The following is a 20,452-nucleotide window of genomic DNA, read 5'->3' on the forward strand; positions in this document are numbered from 1 at the left end:
GAAAAAACAACAAAATTTAAAAAACCAGTTTGTTTTAAGTTATACTTGTCATTACAGAAAAAACAAATAGCGAATAAAATATAATCTGATTTCCATAATCTTACAGCACATTTCACTTGGTATGATGGATGGTATCTGTATTTCAATATGAAATTGAGACCTGGTGGGTAGAGAGAGGTCCCAGCACCAGATGATCCTTCGAGCACTGCCCGGGCAGCCCCTGGCATTGCCAGGTGAAGGCAGAACCTTCTCAGGAGGGCACCTCGGGCCAGTTATTGCTGGGGTAACGCCTGGCACTCGGGCATGTGCCAGGTTGAAATGTGGAGCAGTTTTTTATTCGCATGATTTGGATCTCTGCTGTTTTTCCTTGTTCATGAGTTTTATAGGGACAAGGTGAAAAACAGGATTTTAATTATGGGCTTGTATAAAAAAATTGATCTGTTAGCCCAAATGACACTTTACTAGATTCATATATAATTTAGTATCTATGAAAAGTAGCCTGTGTTATATATATATATAACGTGATAAGTCCTTTCATTTAACTCAACAAGAGGCTGCTTTTAAAAGGAAATGAAGTTGTATTTGTTCTGGTTATTGTTGTAATTAAATACAGATGAGATTCTTTGACAAGTTATTAGAGGAAGTCTCAAAGTAATACTCTGCTTTTGTTGACCTGAAGAGTTTTGTTGACTTAATTATTACCTTAAAGGCAGAATAAATGAAATAGGCACTTGAAGGCCATCTTAGTAAACACAGCCAGGCCTTCATTTAAGGTATTGTGTATCTCTGTATCTCTGAAAGGTAATGGGAGAAAGACTCAGCTAAAGGCTTGATGCATATTATTTGGACTTTCCGGAGGGAAGAAGTAGAGTTTGTTAATGTTTGTTTCTGGGATCCTGCTTTGGGTGGAGTGCAGGAGGTTTCTTTCAGTATGTGAAGAGGTAACTGCTTTACTTTGAGCGGAGAAGTAGAATTGAATGCAATTTTTTTTTTTATCACAGATAAGTGAGCTGTAGACTGAGAGCGAGGAATTACATTTTCTGTTCGTGAATCTCTAACCTCACATTTCCTCAGATAACTGATTAGTACTTTGTAATATTTTGAACATGTATTGTTTCTTGTTGTGACGTTAGCCAGTTTCTTCCCTTTATTTTTCTTACTCCTATGAAGCCAGAAATGATCACACCTGGAGCTGTTGGAGATGCTGGGGTTTCACACGTGTCGGCTCTGTCCTCTCCCCGTGTTTGAGTCACATTCCCATCCCTGAATATGTGTTTTTTTGAATTTCTTGTGTACTTCAGTAGCGGCAGTCCCTAGACTATGTGCATTGGATACGATCTGGTAAGGGATGAAATACGAATGAGGCTTAGAAGGAACTTATTGTACGTGCTGGCTCCAAACTGGGCGGTGGGGTGGGGGGTGGGGAGGTGGGGGGGAGTGTCCACTTTGATATGCACGGCTTCTGGGGAAGCGCTGGTTTTGGAGTCAGGAGCGCAGGACACAAGTGAGGGGAAGACATTCTCGGGTTGACTCTTCTCCGTGAGTCCTGTTGATAGATCGTCTGCCGTTTGCTGGTCTTGAGCTGCTGTAGCTTTAGCCTTTGTCTATAAGTCAGGTGCTAACAGTTCTCAAACTTCATCTGCTTTTCAGTATTGTAACCGTCCCGGGATCTTTCACTTTGTCACACGAACTTTAGAATCTGTAACGACCTTAAAATAACACGCTTATTTGGATGGGATTAGATTGTATATGTAAATCAAGTTGGGAAAAATGGACAAAGTATTGAACGACTTAGTCATGAACATGTAATATCCCTCCAGTTACTTAGATCTTTTTTTTTCCCTACCAGCAATGTTTTATAGATATTTTGGTCTTCCCAAGCAGTGCTCAGGAGTCCCAGAGAGCGCATCAGGGATTTTTGGCCAGCTGGGCAACTTGTGGCCATTCTCAAGCCATCCATGGTTAGATAAATGTGATTCCACTTTTGTCCTGAAGTGCCAGGGGTTGCCCAGGTCACCCTGGTGGTGCTGGGATTCCCCAGGGCTGTACCTGGCAATACTTGGGGACCACATTGTGGAGGGAATTGAACTTTGGTGGGGTACATTCTAGGCATGCTATCTCCTGGTCCCTTAAAGGTGGATATTTTACATTGTACAAACTATGCTGTTGTTACTGCTTTGGGCATATTGTATACGCCACGGGTAGCTTGCCGGGCTGTCCAAGAGGGGCAGAGGAATTGAACCCGGGTCAGCCACATGCATGGCAAACGCCCTACCCGCTGTGCTATGGCTCCAGCCCTAATGATTTAACAAGTCTCAACAAGTAACAAGTCTCACAATGGAGATGTTACTGGTGCCCGTTTGAGCAAATTGATGAACAAAGATATGACAGTGCTACAGTGCTACAAACTATGCAGGTTTTCTTTTTGTTGCTGTGGTTTTGGGCCACTCTCAGCAGTGTTCCAGGCTTCCTCCTGGCTCTTTGCTCAGCTATTATTCCTGAAGGGGCTTGGGGGACCAGATGTGATGCCTGGAATGGAACTGGGTTGGCTGCTTGCAAGGCAAGAGCCTTCCCCGCTGGAGCTCCCCGGCCCCAGAGTGCCATGATGTCTGACGAAAATTTGCTCTTAACCGAATTGGGTTGAAATAGCTTTAACTCTTCTGATGCTAAAATTCTTGTGAAGTTTGTGACATGTGAAGGAAAATGTGACAAAGCAGCGGATATGGGAGGAAGTAAATAAGTTTTTTTGAGAGTTCTTCGCATGTAATAAATGACAATCAAGAATATATTAGAGATTTCTTTTAGCTTTTGATACTCCTTATAGAAAGTGAATAAAGGTCATAAAATAGTAAAATACAAAAGAATGTAGAAAAACGCACTAATGGAGAGAGCAGTGAGATGAGAGAATAGACTTAATCTCATTTGTAGTAAGAATTAAACTATAAACTAGTTCTTTCAGTCTTGATGTTTGGCTCAGCTATTCAACATGACTAATAACTAGAATTAGAAATTATTTGTGTTTGTATAGTGATCTGCAACTTTCCTATATATTTCTCTCTTTGGTCACCTAATACTACATTTTGTTAAATTCTATCACATAGATTACATAACTTCTTGCTCACTGCTGTCATATTTGAGTCTTTTATTTTTGGTTTTTGGCTACGCCCAGGGGTTTGGCTATTCCTGGCTCAGTGCTTGGGGACCATAAGGTGCCAGAGATCAAATCCTGGGCTCCAGCATGCAAAGCATGTGCTCTGGCCCCTGAAGTTATCTCCGCAGCCCCATTAAGTTTATTTTTATGTCATGTAGCACCTCAGGTATCTGTCAGCTCTCTTGGCTCACTCTGTCCTGAGCCACCCCCACCCCCTTCTCCATTGGTGCTACACGTGTTCCTTTTCAATGAACTCTCCTTCCACCACTTCACAGCAAATGTCACCCACTTCCCCCAGTAACGTGCAGGTTCTTCCGAGTGTAAAGTACCATAGGTACTTCCTATATTTGCTTTTAATATGTGTAAAACTGACCTGACCCCGGCGCCATGTAATCTCATCAATGGCCAAGACCCAGAGACTATAAAACAAAGCTCCCGGAAGAGAGCGACGATGCAGTATCCTGCCCGCACGGCAGAGCCAGGCAAGCTACCCGGGGCGTATCCAGTATGCCAAGAACAGTATGGGACAATATGGACGATTCTCAAGAAATTAGAAATTGAGCTCCCATTTGACCCAGCAATACCACTCCTGGGAATATATCCCGGAGAGGCAGAAAGGTATAGTAGAAATGACATCTGCATTTGTATGTTCATTGCAGCACTGTTTACAATAGCCAAAATCTGGGAAAAAAACGAAGTGCCCAAATACAGTTGAAAAAACTTTGGTACATCTACACAGTGGAATACTATGCAGCTGTTAGAGAAGATGAAGTCATGAAATTTGCATATAAGTGGATCAACATGGAAACTGTCATGTTAAGTGAAATGAGTCAGAAAGAGAGGGACAGACATAGATCACACTCATCTGTGGAATACAAAATAACAGAGTGGGAGACTTACACCCAAGAGTAGTATAGATAAGGAGCAGGAGGTCTGCCCCACAGCTTGGAAACTGGCTTCACATGCTGGGGGAAAAGGCAGCTGAGATAGAGAAGGGAACACCAGGTAGAGGATGTTGGGAGGACCCATTCGGGTTGGAAGATGCGAGCTGAAAGTAGACCATAGACCAAACATGAAGGAATACCTCTATTGCAAACTACAACACCCAGAAATAGCGAGAACAAAAGGGAGTGCCATCCCGCAGAGGCAGGGTGGGGTGGTGGGGGATGGGGTGGGGGTGGTGGGAGGGATACTGGGATCCTTGGTGGAGGAGAATGGGCACTGGTGGAGGGATGTAAACGATCACTGTATGACTGAAATGCAAACATGAAAGTTCATAAGTTTGTCACTGTACCTCACGGTGATTCACGAATAAAAATTTTTTTAAAAATAAATCAATAAAGGGGGCTGGAGTGATAGCACAGTGGGTAGGGTGTTTGCCTTGCACGCAGCCAACCCGGGTTCGATTCCCAGCATCCCATATGGTCCCCTGAGCACCGCCAGGGTTAATTCCCGAGTGCAGAGCCAGGAGTGACCCCTGTGCATTGCTGGGTGTGACCCAAAAAGCAAACAAACAAACAAAAAAATAAATAAAAACCAGTATGGGACATGACAATGAAAGGGGTGCAGCCCCCTGGTGAGCCTGTGTGCAAGCACCACTGCTGGACTGTGGGCCCCCCCAAGCACTGCACCCCGGATGCGGGGAACCAGGAGAATGCCTCCCGCTCCTCGCCTCATCCCTCCCCACGGCACTGAGATAGTCCTTTCATGAGGGTGTTCTGTGGGAGTGGGTGTTAGCCTGTGAGTTCGCCATCTCAAGTTCTAATTCTGTCCTTCTGAGTGGTACCTGCTTCACCAGGGAACTGAGTCCTTGATCAACTTATTTGGACTGTTACCCCCTTTTCAGGGAAAAAAAATCCACCAACTCAGATCCCCTTGGAAATTACCTTTTTTTTTCTTTCTCTTCCAATTTTATTTCTATAAAGCTGTCCACAAGAATTTATTACAATTTCCAACACCAATCCCACCACCATTACACCTTCCCACCACCATTAGGAGATTACCTTTTTTTTAAGTGAACAAAGCACCCCTCGATTATAACCAAAGCTACTTCCCCCACCCTGACTCCTGTACCCTCACGGGGCGGGAGCGGTGCGACCCACTTTGAGAAACCCTGTGAGCTGGAATGTTCTCTCAGCCCTTCAGAGGTGCTGTGCCATTGTTGACCGCCGTCAGCTGTGACGGGGAAAGTTGGCTGTCCGTCCAGTTGTCCCTCGGGCCTTTTCTCGTGTCTGTTGTTTATATGTTAAAAGGTGTCCAAGTCTGGGTTTATTTTTGTCTCTCTCAGCGTGGAGTGTGCGCTTCCAATGCAGCGGTGTATTTTTCTGTAGTGGGTAATGATTAGCTAAGTCATCACCAAGTAAATATTGGTGCTCCACTGGGAGAGGTGGTGTGTGTGTGTGTGTGTGTGTGTGTGTGTGTGTGTGTGTGTGTGTGTGTGTGTGTGTGTGTTTAAATGGTGATTCATTAGTTCTTTCACGCAGCCTAAATGTACGTAAACGTTTTTGTCATGCTGTCTTTTGAGTGATGTTATGTAGAATGAATTTGTGTTCCTGTTGCGTATTTCAGCGAAGATAGTTCTAGTTAGAAGTTTAAACGCTGTCTTCATCTTGTTCATCTGTTTTTCTGTACTTGTTTTGTCTTGCCCTTTGTGCTTTTGTCCCGACACCTGTCGGCCCAGCTATCTCTCGTAGTTCTTGTCTGTGGTGGGTTGGGTTTTCCAGGTTCTTCAAAGCGGTGCCGGGAGTGTTGTGAGCTCAGTGCCGCGCTGGTCCCCCTGACTCGGGCAGGCCCGTCTGAAGCTTGCAGGTCTCCCTTCCCCTCCCTGGGCCGCTTGGTGGTAACAGTATATTCTTAGCCTCCTTTCGGAAGGGAAAACCCACTCCAGCCTCTGGCTTGAACAGCTTGGTTAACGCTCCTCCTGGGGGCAGTTCAGGCCTTACGGGGAAGCTTCGACACGGCTCTGTTCCCCGACTGCGCAGATCTGCATAGCCCGTAACTGGCGTCCCAGTTCTCAACGGAGTGTCACCTTTTTTTTTTTTTTCTTTTTAAGTGAAGCAAGAGTGTTTTTTATTGAACAGAATTTACTTAAACATGAGGGGAGAGAAAGGAGGAATATGTGTTTAGAGAGAGCACAGAACATAGACGTCTCCGGCCGTGAGGGGGAAGAGAGGTTTTCAAGAAAGAACACGGACTTAAGAGCAAGCGTCTGTGCTACTGCTTCAGGATAATTTCGTGCCTTAGTCATTGTCCGTTTCTTCTTGTTAAGGATTTTCCGTATTTGTGTATAACAGGACTGGGAAGGTGTGGGTGAGGAATGAGAAGTGAGGGTTTTTTGTTTGGTTTCAGGGCTTCACCTGCAAGCCTTCCTGACCCTCCCCGCCCCCTCCCCCCTTTCTTTTATTCCGTATATTTGATTTGGAGGGGTCACTCCAGTGGTACTTGACCCTACGCCAAGCTCCATCTTTGGGGGTTGCCGGCACAGTGCTGGGGGACCACTTGGTGACAGGAATTGAACAGGGGCTCCACCTGCAAAGAATGTACTCCCACCGGTGGACTTGCACACACAGGCAGGCTCGTTTCTTTTTATTTTATTTTTTTATTCTTAAGTTTTTATTTTATTGAATCACCGTGAAAAAAATACAAAGCTTTCAGGTTTAAGTCTCAGTTATATAGTGATTGAACCCGTGTTCCACCACCAGGAACCCCAAAATATCCCCCTCCCACCCCGCCCGCACCTAAGTAGCTAATGATCTTCACTTTATTCTCTCTATACTTTGATTACATTCAATATTTCAATAGAGAACTCACTATTATTGTTTGAAATTTCCCCCCAACAATCAGGCCTGCTGAAAAGGCATCATTTAATAATTTCTTTTCATTGCTGAGAATGAAGACTCTATGAGCGCTTGGTTTTGGATTTCTGATATTTTAGTTCAGTTCACAGTCTAGATGCATTTCTGTAAGAAGCCGCTCTGGGTGCCAAAATGGGTTAGAAGACCTCTCGGATCATAGTGTTTAGGAGCAGAGGGCCCGTTTCCTCGTTTTTTCATTCTGTCTGTACTGGCATTTGGAGCACTGGGAGCCGGATCAGTGACACATCTGCTGTGTTTCCTTCTCTCCTGTCATGGTTGTGTCTCTCTACTGTGGTTCTCCTCACAGTAGAGCTCTTGTTCGTTTGTAGGTTTACTGTCAGGAAGGAAAAACACTAAGCCATATGTCTTCTGAGAGTTTTGTCTTGATCAAAATCTCTTTACTTCAAATGTGAATTAAGAAATCATTTTGTTTCCGAGGCCAGAGAAGAGGGTATAGTGGGTCAGACTCCTGCCTTGCACGCAGCCGGCCCTGGTTCAATCCCCGACACTTCACAAGGGTTCCCTGGATCTGTTGGGAGTGATCTCTGACCACAGAGCCAGAAGCAAGCCCCTGAGTACCACTGGGTGCAACCCCCAAACGAGAAACAAAACATCAGTTTGTTTCATTTTTTAAAAATCACTTGGAAATCTCTTGTTGCATAATAATTTTAGAAAGATTGCCCTTTTTATGCTGTCAGGTTTCCCAGAATCTCGTTTTGTTGGTGGTGCTTACTAGATGGGCCTTCAGCTTTGCTGGAGATCTTCGTTCTTGTGCTGGCTCTCTGAATGATCGTGTCCTGTTCACACACACACTCTATCATTCCTTAGTTGCTGTTACTGGAAGAGAAATCAAAATGCTTTCTTCCAGTCGCTCTGGCAAAATGCCTGATTAGTTTAGAAATACTTAATGCCTGCCTGTAAATCATATCAGCTACAAAGAAAGTTGATTTTCTTTCTTTCTTTTCTTTTTTTTTTGGCTTTTTGGGTCACACCCGGTGATGCTCAGGGGTTACTTCTGGCTCATGCACTCAGGAGTTACTCCTGGCGGTGCTCGGGGACTATATGGAATGCTGGGGATTGAACCTACGTCGGCCGTGTGCAAGGCAAACGCCGTTACCTGCTACACTATGGCTCCAGCCCCAAGACAGTTAATTTTCTATCCCCTGATACTTACTCTGGTGATTTGGTTTCCTTATTTTAATGAATTGTCTAGAACATTTAAAATCATGCTGACGGTTGTTTCAGACTTTGATGTCCGTGATTTCAACGTGTGTTGATTATTTTCCTTGCTGTATGGGAGTTGGGAAAAGTATGTCGTAGCAGAGATAGTACAGCTCTTAGTAGGTCTCTTGCCTGAATGTGGTTCACTCCCCAGCTCCCGTGTCGTCCTGAGGCACCCCAAGCCTCAGCTTAGCCCAGTGTGGTCCCCCCGTGTGTGTGGGGGGAATATAGGAAAAGGTGTCATGCTATTTCATTTGCTGTTTTGGGGGCCATCTCAGGGGTGCTGGAGAGGCGGGCCACGTGGCCTTGCGGGCCACTGAATCCAAAGCCGGGCTCCTGCCCAGCTCCTGCCTCCTCTGCTACTGACCTCCACCTTCCGGCCCTCCAGGGTCACCTTAAACGGGACTCAGTCATAGTTAACCACCAAACTAACTTTCCTAACTGTTTGCTTTTTCATTTAGTTTCTTTTGTATTCTTTAAAGTAGATTGTTCTTACTTTCCCTTTTTAACTTTTTAATAAAGTTTTACTACTAATATTTTATCCGCTTTTTTTTTTAAATGAAGCATATGCTTAATTGTTATTCCTCTGGAGTTCCTTTTGTGATGATTATTTTGTTCTTCTTTTTAATAGCGTAATAGAAATTCTTGTTTGGGTTATTTTTAATCGTTTATACAAATACTGATAGAAAACCACTGTGTAAAATTCCAGATGGAACACATGTTTAGTCTGTTATTTCAGAATGCCTAATAAGAATATTTATATTTTTTTCACTTTTCTATTTTTCTTCCCAATTTTATTTTTATAAAGTTGTTTACAATAGTTTATTACATTCAATATTCCAATACTAATCCCACAACCATAACACCTTCCCACTACTATTATTTCAAACTTTCCCACCACCACCCAAGCCCGCCCCAAAAGCAGGTCCTAAGTAATTTATTTTGCATGGCTTGTTACAAATAATGCATTAAAAATGATCCAAAAAAGCTTCCAGAATTTTTATATTTTCCCTTAGATATCCCAGAGAGAATGTATGAGTGTGTGTGTTTGTGTGTGTGTGTGTGTGTGAGAGAGAGAGAGAGAGAGAGAGAGAGAGAAAGCGCTAGATTTTTACTGTTTTCTGATTGGAAACTCATTTGTTTCATATTTTACATTTCCTTTTGATTCTGCATAATCTGCTATACTTTTTGTGAGAAGCCTTAATCCTAAACACTTAGGTGTGGATAAGTTAGAAATATTTTTTCCAGCAGCCAGTAATGTGTATATAATTATTACTAATACTTGGGGTATATTTATGAATGATTAGGAATTTACTGTGCATCTGGGTTTTATCTGTGCTTAATTTGCCTCTTAACTAATTAAAAGTTATCAAAAATAACTTGTCGCTACTCTAAGCCTTTTTAACATAGACTGGGTTCTGATAATGTTTGATTTATCATGTATTACTATATGACAACTTATTTTTCTTTTTTTCTAACAGTTACATGGGAATTGGTCTCTCTGCCCAAGGTGTGAACATGAATAGACTACCAGGTACACTTGTAATTGAAGTATATTCTTTTTGATTAAAAATTTCAGGTAATAACTTGAAATTGTTCAATAGATTAATTTTCTGTTTTTTAATCATGCATAAATTCTAAGTGGCTGCTAAGTGATTTTAATAACTTAGAATGATGCTACTGGCAAAATAGAACAAGTAACCTGTATTCTTTGTTGGCTTTGCTTGGTTTCCTATTTTTGGCATTTTTTAACTTTCAGTACATAGTTATGTCAGGTACATTAAATGCTTAGAAATAGATGGTTGATTCTGTTTGCTACCCACACAGCTCTTTCAACCCATTTTCAGTTGTTTAATATTTTGGGAATGTAGGCTGGTGCTAAAAATGAACTAAGGAAGGTGTTAATTGAGATAACAGAACTGTTTCCCCAAACCATCAGTTAATCAGAAAGATGTAATTCTTATATCTTATCTTCTTACATTAAGTTTCTTAATGTTAAATACTTATTGAAGGTGGAGGGGGGGAGAATATAAATAGAAGGCAAAATTGCCAATATGAAATTTTTCTATATGATGGGGCCAGAGTGATAGTGCAGCAGGGAAGGTGTTTGCCTTGCATGCGGCCGACCCGGGTTCGATCCTCAGCATCCCATATGGTCCCCCTGAGCACCATCAGTAGTAATTCCTGAGTGCAGAGCCAGGAGGAACCCTTGAGCATCACTGGGTGTGACCCAAAAAGCAAAAAAATAATAAAATTAAAAAATTTTTCTATATGAAATACCAACAGAAAAATATCAGCAGAAAAACCATTCTATGCCAGGGCAGCTACTTGAAATCAGTTGTGTTCACTTGGTCAGACTCTCTGAACCTAATTTTAGTTAAAATTATTCGCGTAGAAGGACTTAAAGGTTTTCTATTCAAATTTTTTTTTCTTAGACACAATAGAAAATGCACATGTTCATAAATAGAACAAGCAATTGTGTAAGTCTTAGTTTGCTGTTATGGAAAGATCAAGTGTTTGACTTTGTATTTAGATCACAGCCTTTAAAACTTTCTGTGATTGAATTAGGACATAATCTACTTCATATTAAATTGAAAAAGTGGGAGTATGTTTTTAAACCAAGTTAAGAGCCAACATTCCTTTGATGTATTAGCAGATGAATTATTCATGGAAAATAGGCCCTTCTGTTTTTCTTCTGTTAGGAGCCCTCTGTTCAATACATATTTTCAGTGTTTCATATAGTGATTTTATTTTGCTTAATGTTACAGTGTTTTAATAGAAAAAAACTGTTGTGTAATTGTTGAGAATGTGAATATAAATTTGGAAGTTTTGTTTTTGCACTCTCTTGTAACGCTGATCTGGCTTTTATTGTCATTGATACACTGAATAGATCTAGTACAGAGAACCTTACTTTTCTTTGTAAATATACTGGAACTTTCTCTTTAGGCTGGGATAAACATTCATATGGTTACCATGGGGATGATGGACATTCATTTTGTTCTTCTGGAACGGGACAACCATATGGACCAACTTTTACAACTGGTGATGTCATTGGCTGTTGTGTTAACCTAATCAACAATACCTGCTTCTACACCAAGAATGGACATAGTTTAGGTACTAAGATAATGTACTGCATGAAACTAACCAAGTTTTGTCATTATTACCTTTACAGCATGGTAGTCATATTTTTTTGTGATTCTTTATAGATAGATGCCTCTGGAAATGGTTTCTTGTTCTTTCCAGGTGAAAGTTGAGGAAATGGTGAAAATTGTATTCTGTGAAGGCTACTTTGTATCACAGGTATAGGAATAACAGAAATTATTCCCATGCTGATATTTATTTAGACATAGAAATGCTAAGAGCTTTCTTCTTTGTTTTAAATAAAACCCTTCAGAGTTATAATCCAGCTCATTTACTAAGTGCCGAGAAAAAGGGGGTTGTAAATTTTTAGTGTAGGGTTAGAGATACAATAACAGGGAGGAAAAGTTTAATACGACCAAAGAAGGGCGTTGACAGGAAAGAACGAAGGGTGGTGACTATGGGTAGGTTTTGTGACAGGAGCTGCATTAAAGCAAATGATGGTAACCCCTTTCAAAGAAGAAAAGATAGGAGGCTAGGACATAGATCAAAGGGAATGTGAAGAAATCTGTTCTTTGTAAAACTAACAGAGAATGAACATTTTTATGCACCGATGGCACTTCAAATGTTCAATTTTGCATTCTCCTTTCTTAGAACTTTCAAAATGAAAATGTTTACTGTTTGAAAGTCCATGATGGGAAGTTATTTCTGATGAAGTAAAAGTAGAGCTTAAGTTACCATAAGAGACAGATACTTGTTTGCTTTTAAAGATTCAAGAATCAAATTGCATAGGTGAGGTGAGGTAACTGAGCACCGAATCACAAATGTCAACACCAGTACAAACACATTACTTGAACTGTAATAATAATTTTAGAAAGCAGGCTGCATAAATGCTGTTATTCTCTCTGTCGTTTCATAGAAAGTTCTTAGACCGTTCTACATTTTTGGCCCTATTGTTAGTTTTTTAGCGTCTCTACATGTCCCCAGTATAATTTTTCTCACATTTGTATTCAGACTAAAATTTTTCCTTTTGATTATTGTTGATTTTGAAGTCCTGTGTTACTTGACATCAAGCTTGTCCCAAGTACAAAGCAGCCTTAAAATATGATTAGAGTAAGAATGATACTGAAACTACAGGCTTAGTTGTCATTTGATTTTAAAACCCATCTCAGTTCCAGAATATAGTCCCTTGAATTTGTTTGTTATTGCTCTTCTCATTTAAACTTCTGACTGGGATCATTTTTGTTGACCTGTTAAGATTATTTAAAATCTTAAATTAGAAACCAGGAAAAATTGCTTTTATATGCGACCTTTGATTCAGACATGCTGAAGAGGAAAAGTTTGAAACCAAAATTAATCCTATCTTTAAAAAATGTTTAATTCTGAGAAGAGATTTTTATTTGTTGAGGTGGGAAGACCGTGTGTGATACACACGTTTTTCCTATTAAACTTTTCCATGTAATTTTTCAAAAGTTACTTACTGGAACGCCTGGATTCTTCTCTGTTGAATGCGGCAAGATGGCCCATGTAATTTTTTTAAATGAGGGAAACTATTGTAATTTTCACTACATACGTGTTCATATATAGTAAACTTATAGCGCAGAATATTGCTTGGTATTTTTCTCTACTTCAGTTTTCCCAGTTTGTCATGTGCCAGACTCTGCTGGGAGGTAAAGACTCAGTGAGGAGAGAGAGTCCTGTGGAAGTGGGTCCACACGGTGTGGCCCACGGGCTGTCTGGTTGTATCGGAGACACACCCATTCGGTGATGTCTTGCCCGATGCACTGGTCGACGCAGATAGCTCCACCAGAAACCGTATGGCCTAGAGAGCAGAAAGCATTTACAGGAGAAATGTGCATGCCACTGGCCTAGATTCTAGCATCAAGGAGGTAAAATACTCAGCTAGTGTTTCCTGGTGCTTCCCAAGATGGACAGTTTGTACCCTGAAGATGACACGCAGCTTTAGTTTCTGTCTCAGGAAGGTTTTCACAAGAGTTTCTCATCACATAAATTGAGAAGTTGGAGGTGTAATTCAGTTTTCCTTTGTGTAGGAATTTGGAAACCACCCCCACTCCCCCGCCCGCATTCAAACTTCCATAAATAGATCGATTTTATTACTAAACAAGAAATATTTCAGTGTCTAAGTTAATTTGAAGTTTAAAAACTAGCATTTGTGTTTTCAGTGGGGCGGGGAGGATGGTTTTGTTGGGATTGATCCTAGGTCATACATGCAAATCATGTGCTTTATTGTTGAACCATATCTCCAGTCCTTGAATTTTGTATCTCAGAGCTTGTTTGTCAAATATCATTAATTTTTTTGGACTACAACTGGCATTGCTCCTAGGAGCGTGACAGGGATAAAACCCAGGACTCCAGCATGTAAAGCATGCTCTGAACTTTCTCTTACGTCTGACGGTTACATTTTCAAACACCTCTTGACAAAACATGCAATGAGATTATTTAAAAAATTTTGGAAAATTTACTTATGTCATTTTGTTAATGTGGGTGTCTCAAGTTTTTGGTAAAGGATTTCAGCAATTACTGACTTAAAAAGGAACTTTTGCTCAAACAATGCAAGTTCAAGTAATCTTTAGTGAAACAAGATGGCTTTTATTGCCAGAAACTCAGGTGTGAGAGGACAGAGGGGACTGCATACTCAAGGGAACATGGGCTTGAACGGGCCACGGATTTAGATGTTACTGTGAGTAGATACCTTGCAGGAAAGCAATAGATTAGGCTGCTGTTCCATGAAAAATGGTTAGAGGGGATATGTGGGAATATTTGACTTAAGTTTGGTTTTTGTGTCCTTTTTTTAATTTACCAATTTTTTCACTAATGTTGTAAAATTTTAGTTTTACGTTTTCCTTTTTTTATTTAAAAAAAATTTTTTTTTTTTTCACTAAAGTTGTACATTTGGCCCAGTTACTTTTCTGTTTATTAGAGAAGCCCAAGAATCAGAATGTTTGGGTATGGTGGGAGGAGGCTCCAGGAGGAGTCTCCTTTTTTTTCCCTGTGTGTGTGTGTGTGTGTGTGTGTGTGTGTGTGTGTGTCTGTCTGTCTGTCTGTCTGTCTGTCTGTCTGTCTGTCTGTCTGCCTGCTTGTGCTGGGGCTTGCCTGAGCTTCCCCACGTGCACGGCATATGCTCCCCTCAGGAGCCACATTCCCAGCCCCCAGGTCTTGCTTTTTCTCTCTTGACAAGCCAACATAAATTTACCAGCTTTTAAGTCCTAAAAGAGATTTCGGACTTACATATAAAGCACGAGCTTTACACATTTATTTAAAAATACATAGTAACAACTGAGAGTCAGTTTGTATTTTTTTTTTTTACCTCTGTTGTGCCTTGGAAGGGAGGGGTCCCTCCTGGCTCCACTGTACAGTGTGGGGAGCCTGAGAATGTTTTCTGCCCATGCCCTGTGGAGCCAGGGGTCCCCCAGTCCCAGTACCCGGGGGCCTCTGGGGTGCATCTCGTGATGCTCGGGGGACTAGGGTCTGCAGCTCCTCTCTCTGGCTGCTCCCCACGGTTGCATTTTCTCATGGCCATAGCACAGTCTGAAAGCTGCACCATCCTCGCCTGCAGCTGCCTCTTCCCGACCATCAAATGAAAGTGCCCCCACATCTGTAGGTGCCGGGCAGTTCTGCTGAGGTAGCAGTGCTGCCCTGATTGTTTGTTTGATACGTGCTTGGATGGGAAGAAGTGAGACGAACAGGCTCACCGGGGCTGTTTCTCTCCGGTTGGTGAGCTCTGTCTTGAAACACGAATGAGGTCCCACAGCAATACCTGGCTTATCTATCGTCTTATTTTCTGATAACTAGTCTGTTCACATATTTGAAACAAGGTTGTCACTTTGGGATACTCGTACAGTTATTCCAGTGACACTGCCACGGATCAGGTGGAACGTGACTGTGTTGAAGTTACCATCCGGACATTCATGAGAGATTCTCCCCTATGTATTTCTTTAAGGAAGCCTGGGTTTCTCCCATAGTGGTCCAGTTGTTTTAAGAATGTTCTTTCATAAGAAATTGAAATTTTATTTTATTTTTCTTTTTTGCAGAAGCAAGTATTTTTCTCTTTTCTTCCCTTTTTTTGGGGAGGGGGCTAATAGTCTTTCCTCCTCCCACCCAAATAATTTAAAAAGTAAATTTAAAACTAAAGGAAGGCACAACGGGAGAAAGCAAGTTGGGTGTTCATCAAAAATCAGATGTGGCTATTTTGTAGTCTGTTTTCTTATGTGGTTCCTAAAACTTTAAATACGTATAAATTTTTTTTTTCTTTTTGGGTCACACCCAGCGATGCACAGGGGTTACTCCTGGCTGTACACTCAGGAATTACTCCTGGCGGTACTCGGGGAGCCATATGGGATGCTGGGAATTGAACCTGGGTCAGCTGTCACTGTCATTGTTACTGTCATCCTGTTGCTCATCGATTTGTTTGAGTGGGCACCAGTAACATCTCTCGATTGTGAGACTTATTTGTTACTGTTTTCGTCACATCCAATATGCCACGGGTAGCTTGCCAGGCTCTGCCATGCGGGCGCTATACTCTCGGTAGCTTTCTGGGCTCTCCGAGAGAGGCAGAGGAATCGAACACAGGTCGGCTGCGTGAAAGGCGAACGCCCTACCCGCTGTGCTATCACTCCAGCCCCTAAAATTCTTTTTAAAAGTCCTGGAGACCCTAGAGGACCCCAGAAATATAAGTGACATATTTCATACAAAGCAAGTGATATAAAAAAAATTTTTTTTAACTTAAGTACAGTGATTTACAATACTGTCCATTGTAGGCTTTCACACGTCCAGCCTTCCAACAGCAAGCCGCTCCCCTCCGCCCCTCATGATTTTGAAAGGGGAAAAATCGATCAGGTCATGATTAGTTCTAGTGAAGGGAAGTAGCCCTTGATAATGTTCGACACCTACATTTAAATTTTTTTCTTATATGCCTATTCCTTTTAGTTAGAAACTTAGCTGGTTACCATAGTCTGCCTTTGAAAAAACAGCTTTTAATGCTTTTTTTTTTCCTTCCCCCCCACAGGTATTGCGTTCACGGATCTACCGGTAAGATGTGATTTCTTTTAAAAGCAGTTTTGCACTATTTTCACGAGAATTTTGTCATAGCTCAACAGTAACTCAAAACTACCAAAAGTACGCCTATCCGTGTCATTTATTTGACTTTTTTTTTTCTTTTTGGGTCACACCTGGCGATACACAGGGGTTATTCCTGGCTGTGCACTCAGGAACCACCCCTGCCAGTGCTCAGGGGACCATATGGGATGCTGGGATTTGAACCTGGGTCGGCTGCGTTCAAGGCAAACACCTTACCCGCTGTGCCATCACTCCAGCCCCTATCCAAACCTTTTGGCTTTTGGTGTCATCGGACACTTTCAGTACGTTTCCATATCGTGATCTCGTCGCTCTGGGTCCAGTGCTGCTGTGTGTGACAAGTTCTGTGCTTGGAATGCAACCCAGGGGAATAAAAGTCTGCCCCCTTAGAGTTTTGCTTTGGGCCAGTTAGAGAATAGACAGTTCGCTGAGAAAAAGTACATGCTAACATTTTTAAAGGTTTTAAGTACTTTTATTTTTATTAGTTTTGGGGATTTGGGAGCTGTGCTTGGGGCTTACGCAGGCTCTTCAGAGATCACTCCTGGCAGTGCTGGGCGTGAGGGGGCCGAATGCAGTGGTGGCGCCCAGCCCCCAGGGGTCTTCAATACTTCTTAAAGAAAAATAGGGTGGGGATGGAGGCGCCTGACACAGAACAGGGATTGCGCATTGCTTATTGTTGAGCAGGCTTTTGAACTGGTTAGGGAGTTATTTACTGACTGGGTTTTTTTAGTTTGTTTTGTTTTTTTAAGTGTTCTAGGCGAGGAAATGGGGGAGGGGTACTAAGGTAAGATCGGATCTGACTTGAAGAGTTTCATGAAGTGTAATAGACCCAAGAAAGGCAGAGAATAGCAGGAAACGAGTCGGATTCGGAAGGGGGCATGGGGAGGCTACACTTAGCCCGTGAGGACCCTTGTCAGGATGCGGGCTCTCTGCTGAGCTTGCATTTTTATGCTATTTTGTTGTTACTATTTTTGAGTTATTATCATTTTTGCGTTTTGGGTCACACCCGGCCATGCACAGGAGTTGCTCCTGGCTTTGCACTTAGAAATTACTCCTGGCGGTGCTCGGGGGGATCCTATGGGATGCTGGGAATCGAACCCAGGTCGGCCGCGTGCAAGGCAAATGCCCTACCCGCTGTGTTGTTGCTGCAGCCCGTTGTTCTGTTTTTGAAGGATCGCGGTGGCTGGGTGGAAAAGTAGGCTGCAGGACCGTGTGTGGGTAGAAGCAAAGCAAACCTGTGAGGAAGCTGCCCCAGGAGCTTAGTTGGGTGGTGACGGGGGCCCGCCTGCCTGGAGGAGGCAGAGAGAAGCGGTTTGAGTCTGGATCCCTTCCTGACGAATCGGAGACCGCCCGTATGATGGGCATCGTGTGCAGCACTGAGGGGGAGGGACCGAGGTGTCTCTGATAAAGCCCTTTATCCTGCAGATTTGAGGGTAGGCTGTTCCTGGCAGTGCCCCGTGGAAGTAGGGATCGAATCCCAGGCTCCTACATGTCAAACACACGCTTCACCCCGGGAGCCATCTCCCTGGCTCCGTCACTGGGAATTGGTGTTTGTGCTTGTTGCGGGATCTCTTGCAGAATATGCCAACAGATTTCTCAAGTCACTGTCACTTGTTTCGTATCTGAAAATGAGGTGGGCAGTCATCTGTACTCCCTAAACTGCATCCTCAGAGTCCAGCCTTCCATGCGACATTGAAGGTGGGGGCGGTGTAGTGGAGGCTCGGGTGCAGGGCCGGGGCCCGGGGCGACTAGTGGGGTACTCAGTCTCGCGTCGTGGCCCTGACGGCTTGACGCTGACTGACATGTTGCTCAGCCTGTGGGTGCTGGGGAACACGGGGCTGAGCCGACAGGTGCTGGGGGCCCACAGGGCTACCCAGGGGGTAGGGTGGGCTGGCCTTTTCCAGGAAATGCATCATGCAAGGAGCGTGCTCCAGCCATTTGATTTATCGCTTTGGTCCTTAAGCCAGTTTTTTGTTTTTTTTTGTTTTGTTTTGTTTTTTTGCTTTTTGAGTCACACCCGGCCATGCACAGGGGTTACTCCTGGCTCTGCACTAGGAATTACTCCTCGAGGTACACGGGGGACCATATGGGATGCTGGGAATGGAACCCGGGTTGGCCTTGTACAAAGGCAAATGCCCTACCCGCTGTGCCGTCACTCCGGCCCCCTTAAGTCAATTTTTAAAGGCTTGATGTATAGTTTTTTACAGGATTGAAACCGCTTTTTCCTAGCAGCCCTTCCCCTCAGTCCAGGGAGGCCTTGTGGTATTGGGCCTCTCACCAGGTAAGTGCTCCCACCATTTAGGGCATTTGTGAGCCCTAAGAACATTTCCCAAGAAAGTTTTGTGTGTCTGTGTGTATCTCTTGTGCCTCTGACAGTTTCTTATGAGTTCCTGATTCTGTGGTATGGATTTTCATACTTGCACTTTTTATCGTTTTGACTTTTGCTTGGGCCACACCTAAGAGTGCTCAGGGAGGACTCCCTGCAAGGCTCCGTGCAGGGGAACATATATGGTGCGGGGGTGGGGCAGAGGGGGTCAAACCGAGACCAGCCCTATACAGAACAAGTTCCTGCCCACGTTATTGCTGCTCCAAATACCATCACTGTCTTAATATCAGCAGGAGGCATTAACAAGGGGTTTTGGCGAATAACCCGACTGTGACACTCCTTTCTCAGTCATTTAGAAGTAGTTTATTGGCTTCATGATTGTCTCAGAGGTTTCAGTTATTCAGCTGATGCCTCAGAAAAAACAAACACTCCAGATTTTGAGTGAGTTTATTCTTCATTGAGTTTTTCTACCTGTTCAGACAGAGACTGCTGCATTGTGACGGGTGCTGGGGAAGATGTAAGGTACATGATTCTAGGATGTATTCCATTTTCAGGTTATGTTTTGAGAAAGCTAATGGGATGCTCAAAGGCAGAGAATTAATCACTCTAATATCTACAGATTGTTACTATTTCACAGAAAATCCCGGAAAAGAAAACAGAAGAAATCAAGGTTAAAATTAAAAATTTTTCTTAAAAAACAACTTTGCTAAGGCAAAGAAGTTTTGAGAATCGCTCACCAAAAAAAGCATTACTTAATAATCAGTGATGGGAAGTTTGCGTCTCTTCTTATAAAACGTATATATTTTCTTAGAATTTTATGTTGTACAAAACACAAAAGTAATTTTACAAATGAAGTATAAGAGCTCAGTGAAGAAAAACAAGAGTTAAAAAAAAAATGAATTTGAACACCAAGAGAATTTTCTAATGGATTTAGTATGAACGTGTGAGAAAGTGGATCTGACCTCCAGGATCTTAGGAATTGGAAGAATTGAGATGTCACTTTCTCATGAGGAAGAGGCACGGTCTGTGGGTGAGATGGCACTCGGAGAAAGGAGTTCGCTTTGGGGTAGGTTAAGCAGTGTTCTCAAGCATGACGTTAGCTCTGCGAGCCTTCAGTTCGTGATGGTGACCTGGGCTGGAGATTAAAATGTGGGAGTTACTGGCATTTTGGTATTTAAAGTTGGAAGACTGGGGGGCTGGAGTGATAGCACATCGGGTAGGCGTTTGCCTTGTACGCAGCTGACCTGGGTTCGATTCCCAGCATTCTCGTGGTCCCCTGAGCACCGCCAGGAGTAATTCCTGAATGCAGAGCCAGGAGTAACTAACCCCTGCACATCGCCAGGTGTGACCCAGAAACCAATAAATAAATAAAGTTTGGAAGACTGGTGAAATCAACACAGAAGAGAGATGGAGCTGAGGACTGAACTCACTTTTTGAACTTTGAGACTTGTCATGTTTGCAGGAAGAAAAGAGAATCTACAAAGACAATTTAAGACATTTAAATGGGAGGAAAATGAAGAATTGTGTCCTCAGAACCAAGAACTTAAGAAGCAGCTAGTCAACTTGGGAAATATACATTAAACATCCTTCTACATCTATCTATAAACAAAATTTCCCTTTTGCTTGCTTTTATTGTAGCAGTTTGTACTAGTTATTGTAGTCTGTGTGTTGATTAGTGTGGTGTATAATATCGCTTAGGACATTCTTTTTAATTTGCCATTATGAATC

The 20,452-nt window shown here is 42.6% G+C and overlaps 1 protein-coding gene across 1 annotated transcript in view; it reads left to right on the forward strand.

The window, feature by feature from the left end:
* Positions 1–20,452, forward strand: part of RANBP9 (RAN binding protein 9) — an 81,948-nt gene that overhangs the window by 34,708 nt on the left and 26,788 nt on the right. Inside the window, exons 3-5 of the mRNA XM_055126010.1 lie at positions 9,708–9,760; positions 11,173–11,340; positions 16,331–16,353. Of these exons, the coding sequence (XP_054981985.1) occupies positions 9,708–9,760; positions 11,173–11,340; positions 16,331–16,353 (244 nt within the window). The remainder of the gene's footprint in view (positions 1–9,707; positions 9,761–11,172; positions 11,341–16,330; positions 16,354–20,452) is intronic.

This window comes from Sorex araneus, chromosome 2, assembly GCF_027595985.1.
Source record: "Sorex araneus isolate mSorAra2 chromosome 2, mSorAra2.pri, whole genome shotgun sequence".
Classification (NCBI taxonomy): domain Eukaryota; kingdom Metazoa; phylum Chordata; class Mammalia; order Eulipotyphla; family Soricidae; genus Sorex; species Sorex araneus.